Genomic DNA, 20,412 nt, shown 5'->3' with positions numbered 1-20,412 from the left:
ACCTCAAGCAGCAAAAACAGTCGCAAATGATAAAAAATATTGACGTGTTCTGATTAAATCGACTTAAGTTTTTTTGGGTAAGCTCATATTTAAATGCACAGAATCTGTGACGTTTTATTGCCATTACATACACCACATCTTTATAATATCTAAACATGAACTAAAAAAGAGTAGACGCTTATGTAGTGTATTACGACTGCTCACTATAATATAAGAAACTATAACTAATAACTATTCTGATCGACCCTCATAAATGTTTCTGTAAGGTCATATTTATGTTCATAGACTCTCTGATGTATTACCGTTATGACATATTTATGATGTCATGAATTATAAGAGAGTAGACGCGGTTGTAGTGGGGGTCCTCTCATGTTTTGTGACCATTCTGACGATCCGACGACAGGGATACTTAAAAAGTGGCAGACGAGATGACCATTTATCAATGTAGGTGAAGAGGTGTTGATGAATCACTATGTTTACATGATGCGCAGTGCTTCGGAGTTGTGCTATCTCTGAATCATGGAAACAGCGTCTTCGCACTGAAATCACTGTACACTGATCAGTGCGAAGCCAGTGCAAATTCGCATCAAGGAAACAGCGATTGCGCAGTGGCTGCGCATAGCTCTCTTGCCATGGAGACGGATTCTTCGAGGGCCATAAACTAGTACAAAGGTTATCCAGCTAATCTTGTTTTTTTTCTATTCTTCCGATCTTCTTTCACCTAAATTTAATTATGGTCTGCACCCACAAGGTTGATGAGGTGATTACTTTCCTAGAGTTGGTTATCGATGCCAATACTTTTGAAAAAAGGTGACAAGTTCTAAATTAACTTTTAAATATTATAGTACTTAAAAATACTTGTTAAAAATATATTGCTTTGTAAAATTTGTGTTAAGGTTTGTAAAACCTTGTAAATGTGTATCGTAAATAAAAGTATAATGACGACAGAAGCATAAAAAGACCGTTTCTGACGTTCGGTATCTGTGATCGATTCTATTTCTCCATCAGGCGATTCTATTTATACAATTTCTCTTATCTGGCTAATTTGCTGAAAACCACTGCGCAGCATGGAAACGTACAATCCCCTTGATTTTGGAGTGGGCTGCATCGCAGTACTGCACACCATAGAAACATAGTGATTGTGTAAGTAGGATTACTAAAGGTGCGGCTACACGTAACGAATTTTTCGTTGGTTCTGAGTTCTGGCCAAAATCACGAAAAACGCAGAATTATTCGGTCGAAATCCACAGAATTATTTGAGCTGTGCATGCCCACCGAGTTCGTCGACAAAACGCTTTTAACTAATTAACTAGATTAAACAAATTAATAGCGAACACGATGCTAGCAGCTTTAGCAATTAGTATAGTTCAAGACATGTATCGCGGCACACAATAAAAGTACGAAAGCAATTCAACATAGAACACATGATGTGACTGTTTAAGTTGCGCTATTGTTGGCTAGCGAGCACGACTCTAGCAAATTTTAAGATATATGTAGTCCGAGACCATAATGCGGCACACAGAAAAATATTACGGAAATTCACCATAGCAAATACGATGCAACCGACTTGATTGCACTAAAAATGGCAACATTTTGCAGCTAAAAAGGAAATGTAATTAAAAAGTAAACAATTTGTAGCTATAGCCTCCAAACAATAAAAACATACAATAACGCAATCTAAGCTGTTGCATCGCGTGTACTATGTTGAATTGCACTTATATTGTTATTGTGTGTCATTATACGTTTCTTGGACTATACCAATTGCAAAAGCTGCTGAAATCGTGCTCGCTAACACGATTCTAGCAGCACAGAATAATTCTGTGTGTTTCAATCATTTTGTGATTTCGGTTAGAACCAACAGAAAATTTGTTACGTATAGCCGTACCTTTACTAACTTATTATTTGTCCATAAATCAACGTGTTCAAACAAAACTTCACTAGTTTTGGTTTGAAGCATCTGGCCCAGCATTTATAGACTGCCAGGTCATTAAAGTAAACAGCAATGAAATGCCACGACATTGACAGCAAATCCATTTCCAAGCCTGTAACTGACAGTGATTATTAAAGACAATCTCGGTCTATTTTCAGTACAAGAAATGTAGCTCTAAAAACCTAAGACAGCCGTCACTCTTTGCGGAGTAATCAGCAACGTTCCCAAACATCACTAATGAGTTTGTGAAGGTCATTGGTTGAGCCATGTTTTTGGTTAGCAGAAGTTCAAACTGAGCAAGTTTCAGGTTTTTAACGCAACCCAGTGCCACCAAAATGGATATTTGTATTAAAAGAACGAATGTGAAGAAAGAAGTTGTTTTGGTTACTAACTTGAAAAAGGTGACAGTGATTTTAAAAGTGACGACAGTGATTTCAAAAGTGACAACAGTGATTTTAAAAGTGCCTATTCTGAGGACAACTTTGTGTGGTAGGACCCGCTGTAGTGTATTAGAACTGCTCGCCATAAAATGAGAATCTTGGATGGTGTAATTGCAATGATATCCTGTGATCATTTACTGTAGGAGACTGATTAGAGATTGAACTCCTGCTCAACGCTGTCACTCATTTTCTATTGATAGCTCAAGTAAAAAGTAAAACGCAGGTAAAAATGACTTGATTTACAGGATTTTAATTAGATTAGGTAACAAATACGTGCTTTGGTAGTTGTTATAGCTCATCTGTTTAAGAAACATGAGAATGCTTTATAACTCTGATTCTATTGAACTATAATTTTATATTATTTGCACAGATATGAGTTTATTCTAGAATTTTTGGTGATGACTTTCTTTTTCAAACGTAAAGGTAGTTTGTTAACATATTTCATTAATATACTATAAATGAATATGTTAAAAAAGATGTCTTACAGTAAAATGAACAACACGGTAGTGTATAATGGTTTCTACTTTACAGTTTTTGCTATTATAAAATATGCTTGAGGACTTATTAGCCTCTGATACATTGCTACTGTATATAGTATCATCAGTAGCTAGTGGCAACAAAAAAATTGTATCTAAACATGAAAAAAATTTATAGAGTTATATTGGTTTGTTTTTAGAATGCTGATACGCATAGAGGTTTCTATGACAGTTTATGGCAATTTCTTTAGTCTAAAGCTTAAATCTTGCTGAGTTCTTAACACTTATAATTTTGGAAGTTTTGCTAACTTCATCATAAAGAGAAAAAAAATATCCTGGTATAATTCAGTGTTCTTCAATAAGATATACTTTCACAATAACAGGTACATTTTAAAAAAGGTTTCAAAAGCTTTCGTAGTATTTTAATTTATTGTTCATTGCTGTTCATACTGTGTTGATAATTTTAGCTACACTGAATTTAGTTGATCCTGCAAACTCTTTAGTAAGGTTTGTGTTTTTCTCTGTACATATTAACTGCTGATAAACATATACTGAAGTGCACACTCTTCCTTTCTAGGATTTATTTTCTTTATTTTTGTGATTTGTCATTTTTAATATATCCATTGTTTACTACTTTGTTGAACTTTCTATAACACCCTCTGTAGCAAACTTGCCATAGCAAATAATTAGTTGTTATTTGTAAAATTTGGTAATAATTGGTTAAGGATGTTGGTTGAATGATTTTTGTTAACTAAAACAGAAGAAATCAAGCAATCCTTAGTCTACAAATAATTTATAACTTTTGTCACACGCATTGTTTATGTACTTGTTTTGTGTAATTATTGTTAATAAGTTGTGCCTATCAGATAGGCAGGTGTACCTAACAGATAACTATCAATAGGGATAACATGTATTTTATTGGTGTTGAAACTTGCCTTTTCAATCAAGTGCACCCAAAAGCTTGACAATTGTGAAAAGTATGTACATACGGATCAAAAATTGAAACAGCGCATTTGTACATTTTTTTAGTTGACCTGGCCTCTTCAGACAATAGCTGTTTAACTGAATAGCTAAAACACATCTTAATTTGTTATAGTGTATGTAATATATTGATTAATCATTCTTTTTACTATTGACACTCTGAGTTGCAAGACATGGCACAGGCTAGTTGCACAAGTAAATATATTTCCTAAGGTCAATGGCTGTTATAGTCTATTAACAGCTTGCAAAATCAGCTTTTTTCCAACTGATTAGATTTAACATGAGTGATTGTTTTGACGCTTTCAACAATAATATAACTTCGATGTATTTTTAATAATATTTTTCTTTGGTATTATTGTTTACTCAATGATTATGTCTCACATTCACTCATCAGAAGCAGCTGAAAGCTCCTAAATTTACTTTGGTGTTGAAATTGATAATTTTGTTTTATCTGGTTTTGTGTTTGATATAGGAGTAAAGATTACATAGACCCTTGGCAACGCCTACTCCGAGTTTAGGCTAGCGAGCATATGATGATTGATTATCCGCCTAACAAATATGACATGGACGTAGACTCGCTTATCATTTTTATAACATCACGTGTGAGGCTGTTGGCCTTTATTCCATATAATAACAAATCTACACCTAATAGATTTGCCACATTGCTGCAGATTGTTCCTCATCTATCAAAACATTTAAACTTTAGTCAGGCATTTTTGCTTCACTGCCAAGAGTATTGAGTCACTCAAACCACATGATGTTATGGCCTGATGAACAGTGAGTCTGAAGCAGTAATCAAACTGTGGGCAATGATGGCCTTTGACTTGACCTTTTAAACCTTTCTCCTGATTTTGAATGCGTATACGTGTCAGAAACATCAGCTCACTTGCTTTGGCTTGTACCAAATAAACATGTCTAGTGAGTCATCATTATGGATGTTTGCCAACCGATCCTGCCACTTTCAATTCAGCCTACATTCACCCTAAAAATAAATATGTCCATCGCAACAGGAACTAAAAGCTAGTTGTAGCCATGCCTTTGAAGAAAAATCATTTGAAACATTTTAAAACCATGGTCATGTTCTCATACCATTTCTACAAGGAAATATTAACATATTTTGGCTAAACTTTATGATGCTTCAATACAACAAAACCAGTGCATGTACACAGACAAGGGGTACACTCAGTTGTCTAATCTTACATTTATGGCTGGGCTTGTTGCTGAAATCAAAAAAATTATACTTACAGTATGTATACATATATATGAACAAGTAGTTTTGGTTCTGCTCACTAGACTTTACCTCAAGGTTCAAAGCTGCAGCCCAATTAGAACCATTAAGGTTCAATCTTTTAATTATGACATCACCGTTGGATTAGTCACGGAAAGAGTCCGGTCCATAACTAGCCTTTAAAAATATTTAATAGCATATATGTTACCATAAAATTTTTTTTGCTCTCTAAACTATGAATAACTATTAGACAACGCATATGGCAGGCGGTATAAAACAGCAGAAATATCTTAACATTTTAATTTTACAGCCATACAAGGAGTGAAACGGTTTCATGCCTACAGTTGATTTCTCGGCAGTACAATGAGTAACTTAATTTTTCAAAATTAATGATATATTATAATGTTATACTTGATATTTTAAATTTTGTACCTAACTGTTATTTTTAAACACTCATTAGCTGAGCAAGACCATTAAGGTTTGGAACGATTAATTTTAAAAGATATAAAACAGTGCACAAATGCTGTTTAACTATAATTGTTGATATCAGTTTGGAGTCTAGGACAATATTAAAAAAATAATTGAGGTAACTTGAACCTGCTAAAAAGTTAACTTTTCCCCTAATTACCTATTGTAAGTGAGTTGAGATCAGTGAGAAATTCATGCTTGTTTATTTTATTTTACATGTTTGGGTTAAGTGGAAATAAATACTTATCTTCTCAATCCGTCAATATGTTATTCTTCAACAGTTCGGTAAAAATAGCTTTGCTAAACTATTTTCAGATACAACTTTGTGAAATAATTTGAAAGTACCCACAACTTTATCATCGTCCCCAATTAATTTGTTTACGTCTGAACATAATGGCACTCATCTGAATTGACTTAATAACTGTCCTTCTTTCTACAAGTCTTTAAAAAATTTTGTTACTGTTGATCCAGAAGGTTACATACTAATGTAGTTTTTGACATGCTTCTTATGACAAGTTGACATTTCCGAAAAACTTGAAAGGTAGCATCAAGTATGTCTTCTCAGAAATCCCTTAGCGCTAAAACAATCTTCTGCTTTGTTTTTTGCATGCACTTGCGTGGTGAAAAAAGTCGTATTTCACTATCCAACTTTTTTGTACTTGTAAGTGTAGTGTATTAACTATTATCCTGAAATATTCGTAGCTGGTTCAATAAATAGGACAAAGGTTTCGTTCCAATGAAAAATAAGCATATTATCAACAACTATTAATTTTCAGCGCAATATTTCATAATTATTATTACTCGAATATATTCGAATAATCATTTCTGTTCAAGTCGATCAAGAAGGTTTGATTGATGAAGAAGTGTATACATGTACCATCACAGTGGATGCAACTGCATATAGTAGAGCTTTACTGAATGGCAATGATATGAAGACAGTTGTGTATTCCTTCTTTTTTGCCAAATAACACTTCTGCTCGAAAATTAATACCTAACAGGGGGTTCTTCACGCAGCTTACATTATTATGAATTTTTTTACCTAATGACTGCTTACTATAGAAGGGACGAATATTTGGTCTAAAGCATATCGATTTGGCAATTAGTTGATTTTATTTAGTTATTATCTACAATATCACCATTCGCCATGTAATTGGCTAAATTTTGGTAATTAAACCTCATTTCGAAATGCTTGAATATAACACCAGAAGATCTTAACACCATCAGGATTTTTTATGATAACACGCTGAAAACATGTCGCTAAATTGAGCTTATGAATGTGGCAAAAACTTTTAAAGCAATTTACATGTAATTGTACATGTTTAAAAACATATGGGTTTGCAACAATCAATGGGTTGCTTCTGAAGCATATTCTATAGTTTATACATAATAAAATCTCTAGTAACTCGAGTATATCGTTTAAAAGTTCTCTACAGGTGTCATTGCCTCTGTGCATATCCACTGTGCAAATTGATAATGTGCCAGTTACTGGCAGACAGATGTATCGATTTGGTGATGATCACTTTCTGTCACGTTAATAGAGTTTACGCTTGCATCTCCCATTACACGTATTAAAATTTGTGTCATTATGTTGTACTTCAAACATGAAATTGGTATGGATTCTGTTCAATTTGAAAAAAAAAACTTATGAACTATTTTTCTGTGACTTGCACATCCTATTTGACTTCAGAGCATGCAAAAGCATGTTTTAACACAGATAATGTTTTACAAAGATACGCAATAACACAGATGACATGCTAGCTAGCACTATGCAGGTTATCCACTCCACAAAACATGTATAATTCACTTTAACAATGGTAACGAAATATTAATACCTTTGTAAGAATAGTTGAGTTTTGATGTTTTATTTATAGACCAGGTACGAACATTTTAACATTGTTTGTCAAGCTTTACTCAGTGTCTTGTGTAATTATCTAGTAATTTGCAATATTATTTATGATAGGTTTTTGTTCTTATTTGCAAAGGGGTCTAACTAGAAATAGCATCTATGAATCTTCCTTTGAATATTTCTAGTTTTGTCACAGAGACAGATCATCATCCAATTGATGACAACAAAAAGCCAATGATCTATTCAAACAGTAGGCAAAAACTATTATTTTCCAGTGGAATAATGCAGATGAAAACATAGTCTGCAAGATAATTCTTTATGCCTAATTATTTTCAGAACACTATACAAAAACTTTGCTAAAATTTAGAGCCAAATTGAAAAAATCTGTCTTGCATGTTTGCTTATCATTCTAGATTCTGTTGCAAATGATTACAAAAATTGTTTAGATTTTACAAACATTTTGCACACACGCGTGCACGCACACACACGCACATCAGACTGCACTAAACTGCACCAAACACACACATTGAAACAGCTCAAACGGCACGTTGGCAATGTGTCGTCGATTTACCTGTTTTAAATGGACATTCTGGTCTCAGTAAATAAATATAAAAATAGAACTGATGCTGAAATTTGTTGAGATAGCTGATGGTGCAAACTGATAATGCCCAAAATCGGCTCTTTACACCTGATTAATAGATCTTTACTCCAACAACTAAAACTGAGTTTAAAATACCTGTATACTTATGTTGTTGTTTGTAAAATGTTTTATCTGAGCAAAATAGGACAATCCAAACAAGGACACAAATGCTAATGCTATAACAAATCGAGAGATATAATACAATAGAAATATTGTATTATATTGTATACATATATATGTATTAATATATATTGCTATAATTCGAACATATATCTATTCCTCCCCAATGGATCACAATGTAAATAATTTGGAAGATGTTTGTAAACATGCCTTAAAATACCAATCACCAAATATAGGTATTCTCTCTATCTTGTAATTTCAACATACAAACAGTACAAACAGAAAATCGCTGACATATTATGTCAGCGATTTTATGTTCTGAAAAACAACTTTTACTGCAAAAATACTACAAAAATGTTTATAAAAAAACATTTGAATGAGTTTTTTGAAATCTTCTACATGTTGGCCTATTTTTCCTCATTAAAAGATTTTTATCAAGCCATGAACTTTCTTATCAGGGTACAATAGTTACATTGTATATGACTAAGGATCTGCGTACACATAATGAAAGTCATGTTGTTTGTAGCTCCTATTTTGATGTGTCATCGATACACTATTTTGAAATGAATGTGTGAGTCTTAATTTTAATGGACAGAGATTGATCCTGTGCTTCTGTGATTTGCTGAAAAAATTGGTAACACAGTCTATCAGTTTTCAAAATGGCACTCAATAGATAACCTTACTTCACACCGACAGAACTTCACACCAACAGCTACTTATCCATTAAACAGGTTTTCTCACTTGCACGATTCATATAGAAATCAGCAGTATCAACTGCAATTGTCAGTAACATACTTCAGATTGCTCTCTTCCATACTTAAGAATGTCTTAATCTTTTTTCTAGCTTCATTTGTGTCATTAATCCAAAGTATTTATGTACTTGAACAAAATAGGACCATTCAAACAAGGGCAAAAATGCTATTGCTATCACAAATCATTGGATATACAGTAATTCGCAAAAGTTTAAAACCACTTGGTGAATTTGAAGAAATTTTCTATCAAATGATGTTACTAGCTTCTGACTTCAATTAATCTCCTCAGTTGTTCTTGTAACCCTATCAGTCGCTCCTTAAGTCGGTTCATTATTGCCAAGCATAAAGATTAATGCTTTACTTAATTTTTGGCTCAGTTTGGTGGCATATATCAGTTTAAACAACATGGTGAAAATGAGTAAAAACAGGCCTTGACACCGACTGCTAGAGCCAAAATATTTGTAACCAAGAGATATAGCCACTGGACGATTCAAAACTGGTCAAACATGTTATTCTAAGATAAGTTCAATTTGTTGTAGTTTAAATTATGCAAGAGACACGTTTGTAGACCAGTAGTAACTTGCTTTGAGAACGGATAAAGCTGTCATAAGAATAAAACATTCACCGAGTCATATAGCATGGAAGACGATGTTTGTCAAAGAGACTGCAGGCTGGTACTTTTTAGATAAAAACATCACTAAGAACGGTGAGAAGGAAAAAAAACTTTTTGAACACAATATAATAGCTTTATATATGAAGTGCGTGAACGCATTGTCTTTATGCACGATGGAGCACCTTGCCACAGATTGAATAGGTTGGTGATAGATTATCTGAAAAAGATTAAAGTCAAAGTTCTTGCTTGGCCATCTAACAGCCCAGATCTCAACTTAATTGAGAATCTGTGATGCAAAGTCAAGGACAAATAGGCAAAAGAGCAACCCCAAATGATTAAGCTGTATATGAAGCAATTAAGACAGTTTGATAACTGAGATCACCGATGACTATTGTAAAAAACTTATTGAGAGCATGCCAAGGAGACTTAAAGATGTAATAGAAAACGAGGGACGACATACAAAATATTGACATTAGCAGCATTTGTAGTAACTGTTGCACAGTATAGCCTATGTATTCTTTAACTTGTATCATAGCGTAAACAAAAAAGAAAAATTTTGGTGTAATACCGAAAATCTTAATTTTTCGGAGAAATCAAGGGTTGTCTTAAACTTTTGCAAATGCCTGTATTTGCTCATATACAAATATTATATTGATACCTCCTCAATGGAGCTTAAACATTCAGCAAAACCTTCAAGACATTCACTTGATGATCAACATTTTCATTAGTCAGCAAAAATTTTCAACCGCAAAACTTCAGTTTAAAATACCTGTATTTTTATGTTGTTGTGAGCAAAATGTCTTCTTTGAGCAAAATAGGACCATTCAGACAAGGGCACAAATGCTATTGCTATCACAAATCATTGAATATATTTGCTAATATACAATTATTATATTGATATCTTCTCAATGGAGCTTAAACATTCAGCAAAGTTTTCATGACATTCACTTGATGATCAACATTTTCTTTAGTCAGCTTAGACATTAGACATCTTTGCACACAATACGCCGTTTACAAGCACACATGTTCTTCCTTAAACACAAACTGGTTCTTCTGCTTTCGGTAAACTAATGTTATGAGCTACAACCTATTCTATTACTGTGACTGATGGAGAGTTAGATTTGATGTATACATAATCTAAATGTATAGGGAAGGTTTAAAATTATAATAGTTTCAAGGATTTTAAGGTTTTGCAAATAGCTATTGCATTTTCCGTTTAATGGTTCAAACTAAAAATAATCTTTAGATTGTTTTTAGTTTTTCTCAATATTTACATTTCAATTGAATCCTGAGTATTGAGGTAATCTGATAGATATATTTCTTGAAGTATTTTATCTTATGCTAATTTTCAAGAAGCAAAATAATTCCAACATTTGAAATTGGCTGTCAAAACTCTGGTAAATGTCTATATTGTGTGTACAATATGATAAGAACAAATATGACAAGATTTTTTATGACTATTGCTGCAGCTTTCTACTAGGACCAATTTTTCAAGAATAATATTGCTTCATATAACATGCATAATGGATGACTTGGAGAAAGCCATGATATCACCATGTATGAGGAAGTTTGGCTTCGGTAGATTAGTGTAAAAACTTTTGGTCATGAGATATGCATTTGCTCTCTCTTCAAACATCCCTGTTTTGGTGTAAAAACTGACATACTCGTTTTAGCTGCTAAAACTATCAAATCTCTTTGACAACAGCCTTGTTTAGGCTGATGTTTGCTGTTTCTCGATCTAGATTTAGCCAAACGGCTGACCCTTTAGTGAACCTCGGTCTGATGTTGAATCTATCTGTCTGCCAGAATCTACCACTCATTGTTTTTAGCTAGTGAAAAATATGCTTCCATAAAGTTTTTTGGCGTAGCTGTAAGCCCATCAATCTCACCAATAAATATCAACGTATTTTGTTCTGAAGAAATATTTTTACAACAAAACCACTACAAAATTTATTTTTACAAAAAATAAAATTTGATTGATAGTCTCTTTGAACCTTTAAAATCTTGTAAATTTTAGGCTATTGTTTTTAAATAGAAACAATTTTCAAGCAAAAGGTTATTTGTGTATTATTCAATAGTTATTTGACTAATGATCTGCATGCACACGCTCTCACAAACACACACAGGCACACACAAGCACACATGCACACACGCATGCACGCACTCATGCACTCACACACACGCCTACACATGCGCACACACAGGCACACACAGGCACACACAGGTGCACATGCACACATGCACACATGCACACATGTGCACACACACACACACACACACACACACACACGCACGCACGCACGCACGCACGCACGCACGCACGCACACACACACACACTCACATCAATGAAATGCATTTTTTTGTTGCCACTGTTTTGGTAATGTGTCGTTGATGCACCTTTTTGAACTGAACATGCAAGTCTTAAGTGACAGCCCTGACAGCCAATCATGCAATATATATTTCTGCACATACTCTAATAAAGAGCTTTTGTCTCAGAACTAAGAACACATGTGTGTAGAAGCTAGAATATTGGATAAACACAGAGGAGTTGAATTACCTTGAATAGTGTCTACAGAGTATGCTACAGAATAATGTGAAAAATTATTTACGAAAGAGTTTTGAAAAGTTGGAGCGAAGGCTTCTTGTAAACCTCAAGACCCATTCCAAGAAACAAACTTGGATTGTTTTTAAACAGAGTCAATTATGCAATATATATCTCTGCACTTACTCTAATGAAGAGCTTTTGTCTTAGAACTAACCACAAAGGTATGTATAAACTGAATATCAGATAAACACAGATGAGTTGATTTTCCTTGAATAATTTCTATAGAGCAGGCAACTCTTACAACTAACACAGTCACCACTTTGCTTGACTAGTGACTAATCAGTGTAAAACATTGTTTGGTATAACCTAAAAATTGGACGAAAGTGTGACTTTTACAATTTTATTTGAATTTAAAACAAAGACATAAATATTTTTTAATGGTACATGTTCCAATAATAATGACTGGACAATTATGAAAACACATTAGCTTGTACTTTTAGCTGCTCATAAAACCTGTTTTCATAATTCCATTTATGTCCTTAGTTTAATAAACTTGTACTTGAGTCTTTTTTGTTGTGTGCAACATGTTCACTTTTAGCAAAATATTTCAATCTAAACACACGCACAAACGCAATTGTTATCATAAATCAGTCATTTTCTGTGTTACATTGTTGCCTAAATATATAGCAAGTATTTCAAGACTTTCATACACAGACTCATTGATCTGTTTAGTTTTTATGAAAAAATCAAGCAATTTTCTTGATTATCAAACCAGTTAAAAAACAGCCAATACAAAGATATTTTATGACTCTTACTGCATGCGCAGGTCAACCAACCATATGCTTTACAAAGCTTTAATAATGGATGGGTTTGTGATCTGCATGATATCATCCTGCATGAGGAAGTTGGTCTACTTTTTAGAAATCTAAGTTTAGTTTAAAATGTTATTGTCATATGCCATGAGTGTTCTCTTCATTTTCAACATCCTTGTTTTGGTGTGATTTTGGCATACTCAAGTTAGCTGTGCTGCTAAAACTATCAAATCTTGTCAACAGTTTTCTTTTTAGGCTGTTGTGTGGTATTTCTCAATCAACAATTACACTGAAGGATGACCCTTCATTGAACTTTGCTCCAATTTCAAATCAAATTGTTTGTCATAATTCATGCCCATTGGTTTTTAGCTAGTAGAAAGTATAATAAACCAAAAAAATTGCATTGCTGTTGTCAGTCCATCAATTGCACAAATTTAGGTCAATCTTTTTTAATCTATGAACATAGTGTTTGTTACAAAGCTATTAGCAAAATGTCAATAAAAGACATTTGGATAGTAGCCTTTCTAAACCTTGCGAGTAGTTCCCCTTTTGACCTGTTATTTGCACATAAGGATTTTTAGTCTCAAGCTTTATACTTATTGGTTCTGCAATGTGACAAGCACTTCATGGTTTTTAAGTTTTACAAAGTACATATAGTTGCACCTTTTGCTGACTTTCTTGTACGTCTAATTTTGTGAGCTCAAAAATATTAGTTAGTTGTAACTAATAGAAATTACAAAATGAATTAAAGTGGTTAGTGCCCTGATGTCAGTTTGAAAAGGCCTAAATACTGACTTCTCTACAAACATTTATAACTTTTTATCTTTCCTAGTAGAAGCAACGGTTTGATGTTTGTTGAGCATCCAGCTTGAGTTTTGCACTCAGTGACAACTAATCCAAACATTCTAGTTTTAATGAAAGTTCAAAGTGTCCCTTAGTGAGAAAATAGTTTTACAGGTTTATATTTATAAACTTAGAAGTCTTTATATGTCTAGCAATCCTATACTTGGTCAGAAAAAGTCATTTTCCGCTACTTTTTCACTACATAATCTTGTGAAATATTTTAATATTAAAATGTTTTAATCACTTCACAAGTTGTCATTACGCTTGCAGCAGTTTTATTGAATGATGTTTCACTAAACTCAGATTTTATTTTGCCACATATGGTTAAGAAACTGCGTTTCATCAACTATAAAACCTGGAAGCTTTCTAAGTATGGTCAATCTGATTGGCTAGCAAAAGCATAGCTTAAGCTTTTGCACACTTTGTGAGTTGTTAAAGCTGGATCTACATGTATAGTGGAATAAATGTGATGCTTAGAACAAAGTCTAAGAATGTGGGCAGGGCTTAACAAGGAATCTATATAATAATGTTCAATCGGTGATTCCTTCATTCTGAGCCAAGCTTTCCAAAATGGCCTTTTTATCAAGTCTTGCGTTACTCATTATTTTAACTTCTGTCGCTGATGCGTGGCTCATTGGGGTGAACGAGAATGGACAAACATTTTTTCGATTGCGACAAAGTATTTCTGCAGCTCGTCAACTTTTGCAAAATGAGTGTCCAACAATCTTAGAGGCCAATCATGGCATTTACAATGACAGCGCTTTTCCATTTCATTTTGAAGTCAGCGAAGAGGTTCATAGCGAGCTGCTAAATAGCTTGGCTAAGTGCCTCACAGTTCGAACTACTGCTGGAAGTGAGACTACCCTGCCTTCTTCAAGCCAAAGTCTAGCAACAGAAGAAGCGGCTTCAACACAACCAACAAGCGAACAACTTACAACAGATGAACCAACAAATGACCAGTCTGTGACTAGTGAGATGCCAACACCTCAAGGTAAAGCTTATTTTATATTTTAACTGTCATCAGCCATAATCAAACTGGTATAGTAGTGGTTTTTTAATAAAGGGATCTTTATACACTTAGAGAATTCCATCAAGTGCTCTTGTAATGCATCTATAATTTTTGAAAAATATCTTTTTTGTAAACTTTTCAGGCACCAAAAAACTGTAAATTAAAAAAAATTACCTTATTTCATCTACTTCAAAGATTATGGACATATTTATGTCATAAGTATGTAACATTTTAACTCGTTCAATATTTCAGTACAGAAATGCCATTTTAAAAAACTTTAACTGTAATCTAAATATTAAAATATTTAAGAAATTTGGATTAAATTAATCCTTAATATCCTGAGAGCTAAACTAATAGTTTTATCTAACATTATTGGTTAACAAAGACTGGAAAGCACTATCACTATTTAATCCAAAAAACAAAAAAGGTTTATATTCCAATCTATAGAAAGCCATCTGCAAAGTTGTTTTTAGCAAACTCAAATTTCTTGTTAATACAGACTGTCAAGAGTTGTATGAGCAAGGAAATAGATGTCCTGGAGTTTATCAAGTCAATCCACCTCATACAGATGGTGAACCATTTCCTGTCTGGTGTGACTTTATTGATGGCCATGGATGGACTGTGTTTCAAAAAAGAGTAAATGGATCAGTTGATTTTCATCAAAACTGGACAGATTACCAAGCTGGATTTGGTAATATAGATGGAGAACATTGGTTAGGTAAGTTTGAAAAAACATTCTTGGTCAAAATTTAAAATGCCTAACATTTCATTTACTAACTAAAAGTAATCTCATAGTCAAGATTTGATCATACGTTCACAATTTCAGTTGACTGTGTCAAATGATATTTTTGCTCATTAACAGAAAAAGGAATTAACAATAATGAAAATATACAGATTACTTAGTTGACAACTATCAGAACAAAAAATATTATTCAAAATTTGCCAGTAAAACATTGTCTTTTGAATATTTGCCTTATATGATAGAAATTTATTGAGCTGGCGCCATTATTTGAACATTTGAACTGTGGTAGAACAGTGCTGTGAAATTGGCATTTGAACTGTGGTAGAACAGTGCTGTGAAATTGGCATTTGAACTGTGGTAAAACAGTGCTGTGAAATTGGCATTTGAACAGTGGTAGAACAGTGCTGTGAAATTGGCATTTGAACTGTGGTAGAACAGTGCTGTGAAATTGGTATTTGAACTGTGGTAGAACAGTGCTGTGAAATTGGCATTTGAACTGTGGTAGAACAGTGCTGTGAAATTGGCATTTGAACTGTGGTAGAACAGTGCTGTGAAATTGGCATTTGAACAGTGGTAGAACAGTGCTGTGAAATTGGCATTTGAACTGTGGTAGAACAGTGCTGTGAAATTGGCATTTGAACTGTGGTAGAACAGTGCTGTGAAATTGGCATTTGAACTGTGGTAGAACAGTGCTGTAAAATTGGCATTTGAACTGTGGTAGAACAGTGCTGTGAAATTGGCATTTGAACTGTGGTAGAACAGTGCTGTGAAATTGGCATGTAAAATCTTAAAATTTAAAATAAAACTTTATTTTTAACAATTTATTACATAAGAAATACATTTTGAAAGAAATTTAGGTATTAAGGTTGGTGAAGTGTGACCTTATTTACTTCGTACGTACATCATAAACACACATTGCTAAATGTACTGCATTAATATTTATATAGGTTTACATTTTATATTAGTGTATTTAATTCTTTGATCGATGACATTGCATAGTATTGGTTGTTATAGAAATAGTGTGACATTCAGACTGGTTGAGCAGCCTAAAATTGCACCAAAATTAACAAATAAGGGGAAAAATATCTACATTTTTTGTTTCCTTTTTAATATATATTATTTAAATTTTTTCAGGGTTAGATAAAATCCATGCTTTGACCAGATCGAACACCAAGCTGTCCATTTTTCTCAGAGCTGCTAATAGAACCACAGAGTCTGGAATATGGCCAAGTTTTTATATAAATGGCTTAGCAGATGGTTATAGATTAGCAGTAAGTACTTATATACTTTTAGATGATATGAATTGTTTGTGTTCAAATTGCGGAAATTTTAAAAACTGCTTATAGCTATGATAATTCTTTAAAGTATGGAAAAAAATTTAAGATTCATACAGTTTTACGAGTTTTTTTAAATTTTTCATTAAGGACTAAAGATAGTACTCTGACAAATAGTATTACCAAAGATGGTGTCTACTTAAATCACTTGAAATACTATATCGTCAAACACAATAATTTAAATATCTATTAAAAGTTCTATTTATGCAAAGTTCAAAGATCTACTAATACTACTAATTATCTATGTTAGTACTGTTATAGTTAAAAGTTGATTAGATAGACAACAGTCCGAAAAGGACCACAGTTTTGTGGCAGTCATTTTATTCTTTCTTATATGGATTAATCGCTTCATTCTGAAAGGAAGATACCCTAAAATTATGCTCTGCAAGGTAGCCATTGAACAATTGCTTTTGTGTGAATGATTTGCATGAACAGATATTTTTGTTTAAAAAGTTTATTTCAAGTTTTTTTTATTCAAACCTCCAAAATTTACTAATAATACTAATGCTATATCATATTACTACTATGTTTACAAGAATATTTGGATCACCAGTGGTTATACAAAGAAGAGCAATATTGTTGGCAATCACTGAACTACTTCCTATATGCATTATTAATTTAATTTCAAAAGGAAGACCCACTAAAATTGGGATTTTCATGTTACCCAATGATAACTTGCCAGAGGTTTGTCTGAGCAGATATTTTCATTCAAAAATTTGTACAAGCAGGTATCAAGTTTCATTCAAAATAATAAATGTTTGGCAAAATATCAAATGTTAATTTACTAGTTGATTTCAGTAAATAATATTTTCAAACATCTAGTCAGGCCAAGAAACTCTTGTTTGATATAACTAAAGCTGTTTGTGAAAAGTTTAATATTACCAAAACCTTTTTAGAAATTCCTGAGTACCAAATTGCAACATGTTTCTTTAGGTTAGTTGGAAACAAAACTTTGATGTCACAAGCAGTTTAATCAGCCCACAATGAAGCTTCCAATTTTTTGTGATCACCAATCTTTGCAAAAATTTCTTGATAATCTGTTACTCTACTTAAAGATTGTTGCTATTGGTGAACTATGAAAAAATTAGCAGCTTTTGTGAACTTTGTTGAAAGGTTTTGCGCAATTTTGGAATGCATACTAAAACTTTAGTAGTTTTTTATCAGTCACTCATAAGAAGAATGTACATTATACACTTTCTTTGTTATTGTCTATAGAGTTTATAGCACATATATTTCTTGACTACTGTCGTTGTCTTAGATATTGACCTCCTTAGGAATGTTAGTGCTGGCATGTATTTGGAGTCATATAATGATGGTAGTTTAGCTCAACTCAAATTTATTAATCTAAGAAGTTCTTTGGTTTCTTTCCATAACTTAATAGCAACACAGACACTTGTAATACATTATTCCTATTATTTATTATACAATTTACACATCTCTTTACTAACAGATTAGTAATGATGGCTATCGTGGGAGTTTAGATAGCTCTGGTCTGGACTACCATAATGGGATGAAGTTCAGCACTACGGACCGTGATCAAGACACCAATGGAGGCAACTGCGCTCAAGGTTATAAAGGTATAGATGTTTTAGTGTGAGAGCTGTCAGTTAGTTGTTGAACTTTTTTCTACTGCATTTTAGATTATCTGTTGCGTATAAAATATTTTACCACTGGCATTAAACTAAATTGTTATTTATAATTATTTGAAAAATAAATGAATAGTTAACCTTTAAACCATCATTTACTAACAGCTAGTAAGTAAACATTTAGCTGATGCCTTTGCTCCACCAAAGGCTCTATAAAGATAAATCGTCTTTATTAAATTCTTCCACATCGGTCTAACTTTGTTTATCACCACAACCCCCCGTAAAGTAAATATGGGCAATTAACTCAATCAGCTAAAGACCAGAAAACTGAATAACAGCATAAAACTTGTATCCCATTGAATGTAGTTGAGAAAGTGCGTTTTTAGAGCTGTACACATTATAGATTCAATATGCGATAATACAAAATATGCCATGATTTATAGCCAATAATGCAAAACTCATCAAGTTGTTATGATTGCCAAAAACACATGTCTGTCAAGAATCTATGTAATAAAAAAGATGTTGTTTAAGTTAGTCTACTAGTGAGTTTGTCATTCTAATTTACCAAGCAGAATGTGCAGAAGGTACAATAATACTCTAGTAGAATGTGCTCATCATACACAATAAAATTATAATAAACTTATTTCACATACAAATCACTACTAGCTGAACGCACAAATGTTTTATTATTATATCGGTTTTCTTTGTTTAGTGATTTTTCCTTATCTTGTGCTAACTTTGCAAAATTATGCACTGCTCAACAGAACCAAAAGACATCTATGTTAAACTTTTCACTCTTTTTAACACTCAGTGTAAAATTCTCTATGCGGTTTCAAAATATGAACTTAGACAGTTCAAAATACAATAATAATATAATTAGTGTTAGAGAAGATACTTAAAATGTTCATATAGACTACAAGTTTAAAGCAGTAAAAAGTACACAAAGATAGAGAAATCATACAATATTTTAATTCTGTTAATATCATTTCTTCAACCAGTTTAAAATCATAAATGTATCAAATTTTGTGGTATTTCATCATGAATGTATTTTAGGTGGCTGGTGGTTCAAAACCTGTCACTATTCATTACTGAATGGAGTTTATGGTGCTAGTAACAATGGAGGAATAATGTGGTGGAGCCCATCAAACCACTTCACAGAGTCAGTGATGAGAGTCACTAGAAATTAAATGATCTGCCAACATTCTCTATAGTCCAGCAGAAACCCTTCTTAAAAATACCATAAATAAGGATCTATTGCCTTTGTTGAGATAAAAAGTGGAATTTTGCTTAATTTATCACAAATGGCAGGGTTAATTTCGGCCTAAAATTTCAAATGAGCGCGTGTAAAAGAAGACAATTTTAAGATTTCTGTGTTTTTTTCTGAATGAATGATTATTACGAATATAATGATTACTGGGTGAGACTGATATAAAACAACTTTGGACACTTCTGTAGTCACATATTTAGTCTTTGATTACTCAATTGATAATGGTTGGGAGAATAAGTAGATTTTTGCTGAATTTATTACAGATGGCGGGGTTAATGTTTCCTTCAAATTTCAAATAAGTGCATGTAAACAATGACAATATTAAGATATATGTGTTTGGTTGAATAAATGATAATTATAAACTTAATGATTATGGTGTGAGATTGAGAAAAAACTGCTTTGGTCACTTCTGTAGTCACTTCTTTAGTCTTTGATTGGTTGATTGATAATGCAATTATGTGCTAGTTTATAACAGTTCAAAACCCAAGTAGTCACTTTTTGTGCTATGTCATTTATTGCAAATATATATATATATACCCTTTTGCATTTCATTGTTTACTAACAAATAACATTGCTCTTTATGTTCTGTTGTTAGCTATAATACTTTCATCAGTTTGAGAACTTTGCACGCTTATTTTGAGGAAGTTTTTATAATATAAACATTTTAGCACAAAGTAATCATAAGTAAATATAAGAAATCAAATATGTTGCTGATTGTAGAAATGAGGCAGTTACAAGTAATTTTTCTTACGTCTGGCAAAAAGTTTGACGAATATTGC

At 32.8% G+C, this 20,412-nt stretch overlaps 1 protein-coding gene across 1 annotated transcript; it reads left to right on the top strand.

Annotated features, from left to right (window-relative positions):
• The first annotated feature begins 14,259 nt into the window (after window positions 1-14,259).
• On the top strand, window positions 14,260-20,184 carry LOC137396491 (microfibril-associated glycoprotein 4-like). The gene is made up of 5 exons (XM_068082786.1): window positions 14,260-14,686; window positions 15,204-15,422; window positions 16,581-16,717; window positions 18,231-18,357; window positions 19,420-20,184. The coding sequence occupies exons 1-5, from the start codon at window positions 14,266-14,268 to the stop codon at window positions 19,551-19,553; spliced, it is 1,038 nt and encodes a 345-aa protein (XP_067938887.1). The 5' UTR covers window positions 14,260-14,265; the 3' UTR covers window positions 19,554-20,184.
• The last annotated feature ends 228 nt before the right edge of the window (window positions 20,185-20,412 follow it).

Source organism: Watersipora subatra, chromosome 5, assembly GCF_963576615.1.
Source record: "Watersipora subatra chromosome 5, tzWatSuba1.1, whole genome shotgun sequence".
Taxonomy (NCBI): Eukaryota; Metazoa; Bryozoa; class Gymnolaemata; order Cheilostomatida; family Watersiporidae; genus Watersipora; species Watersipora subatra.
This window is presented reverse-complemented; position numbering and strand designations above follow the sequence as displayed.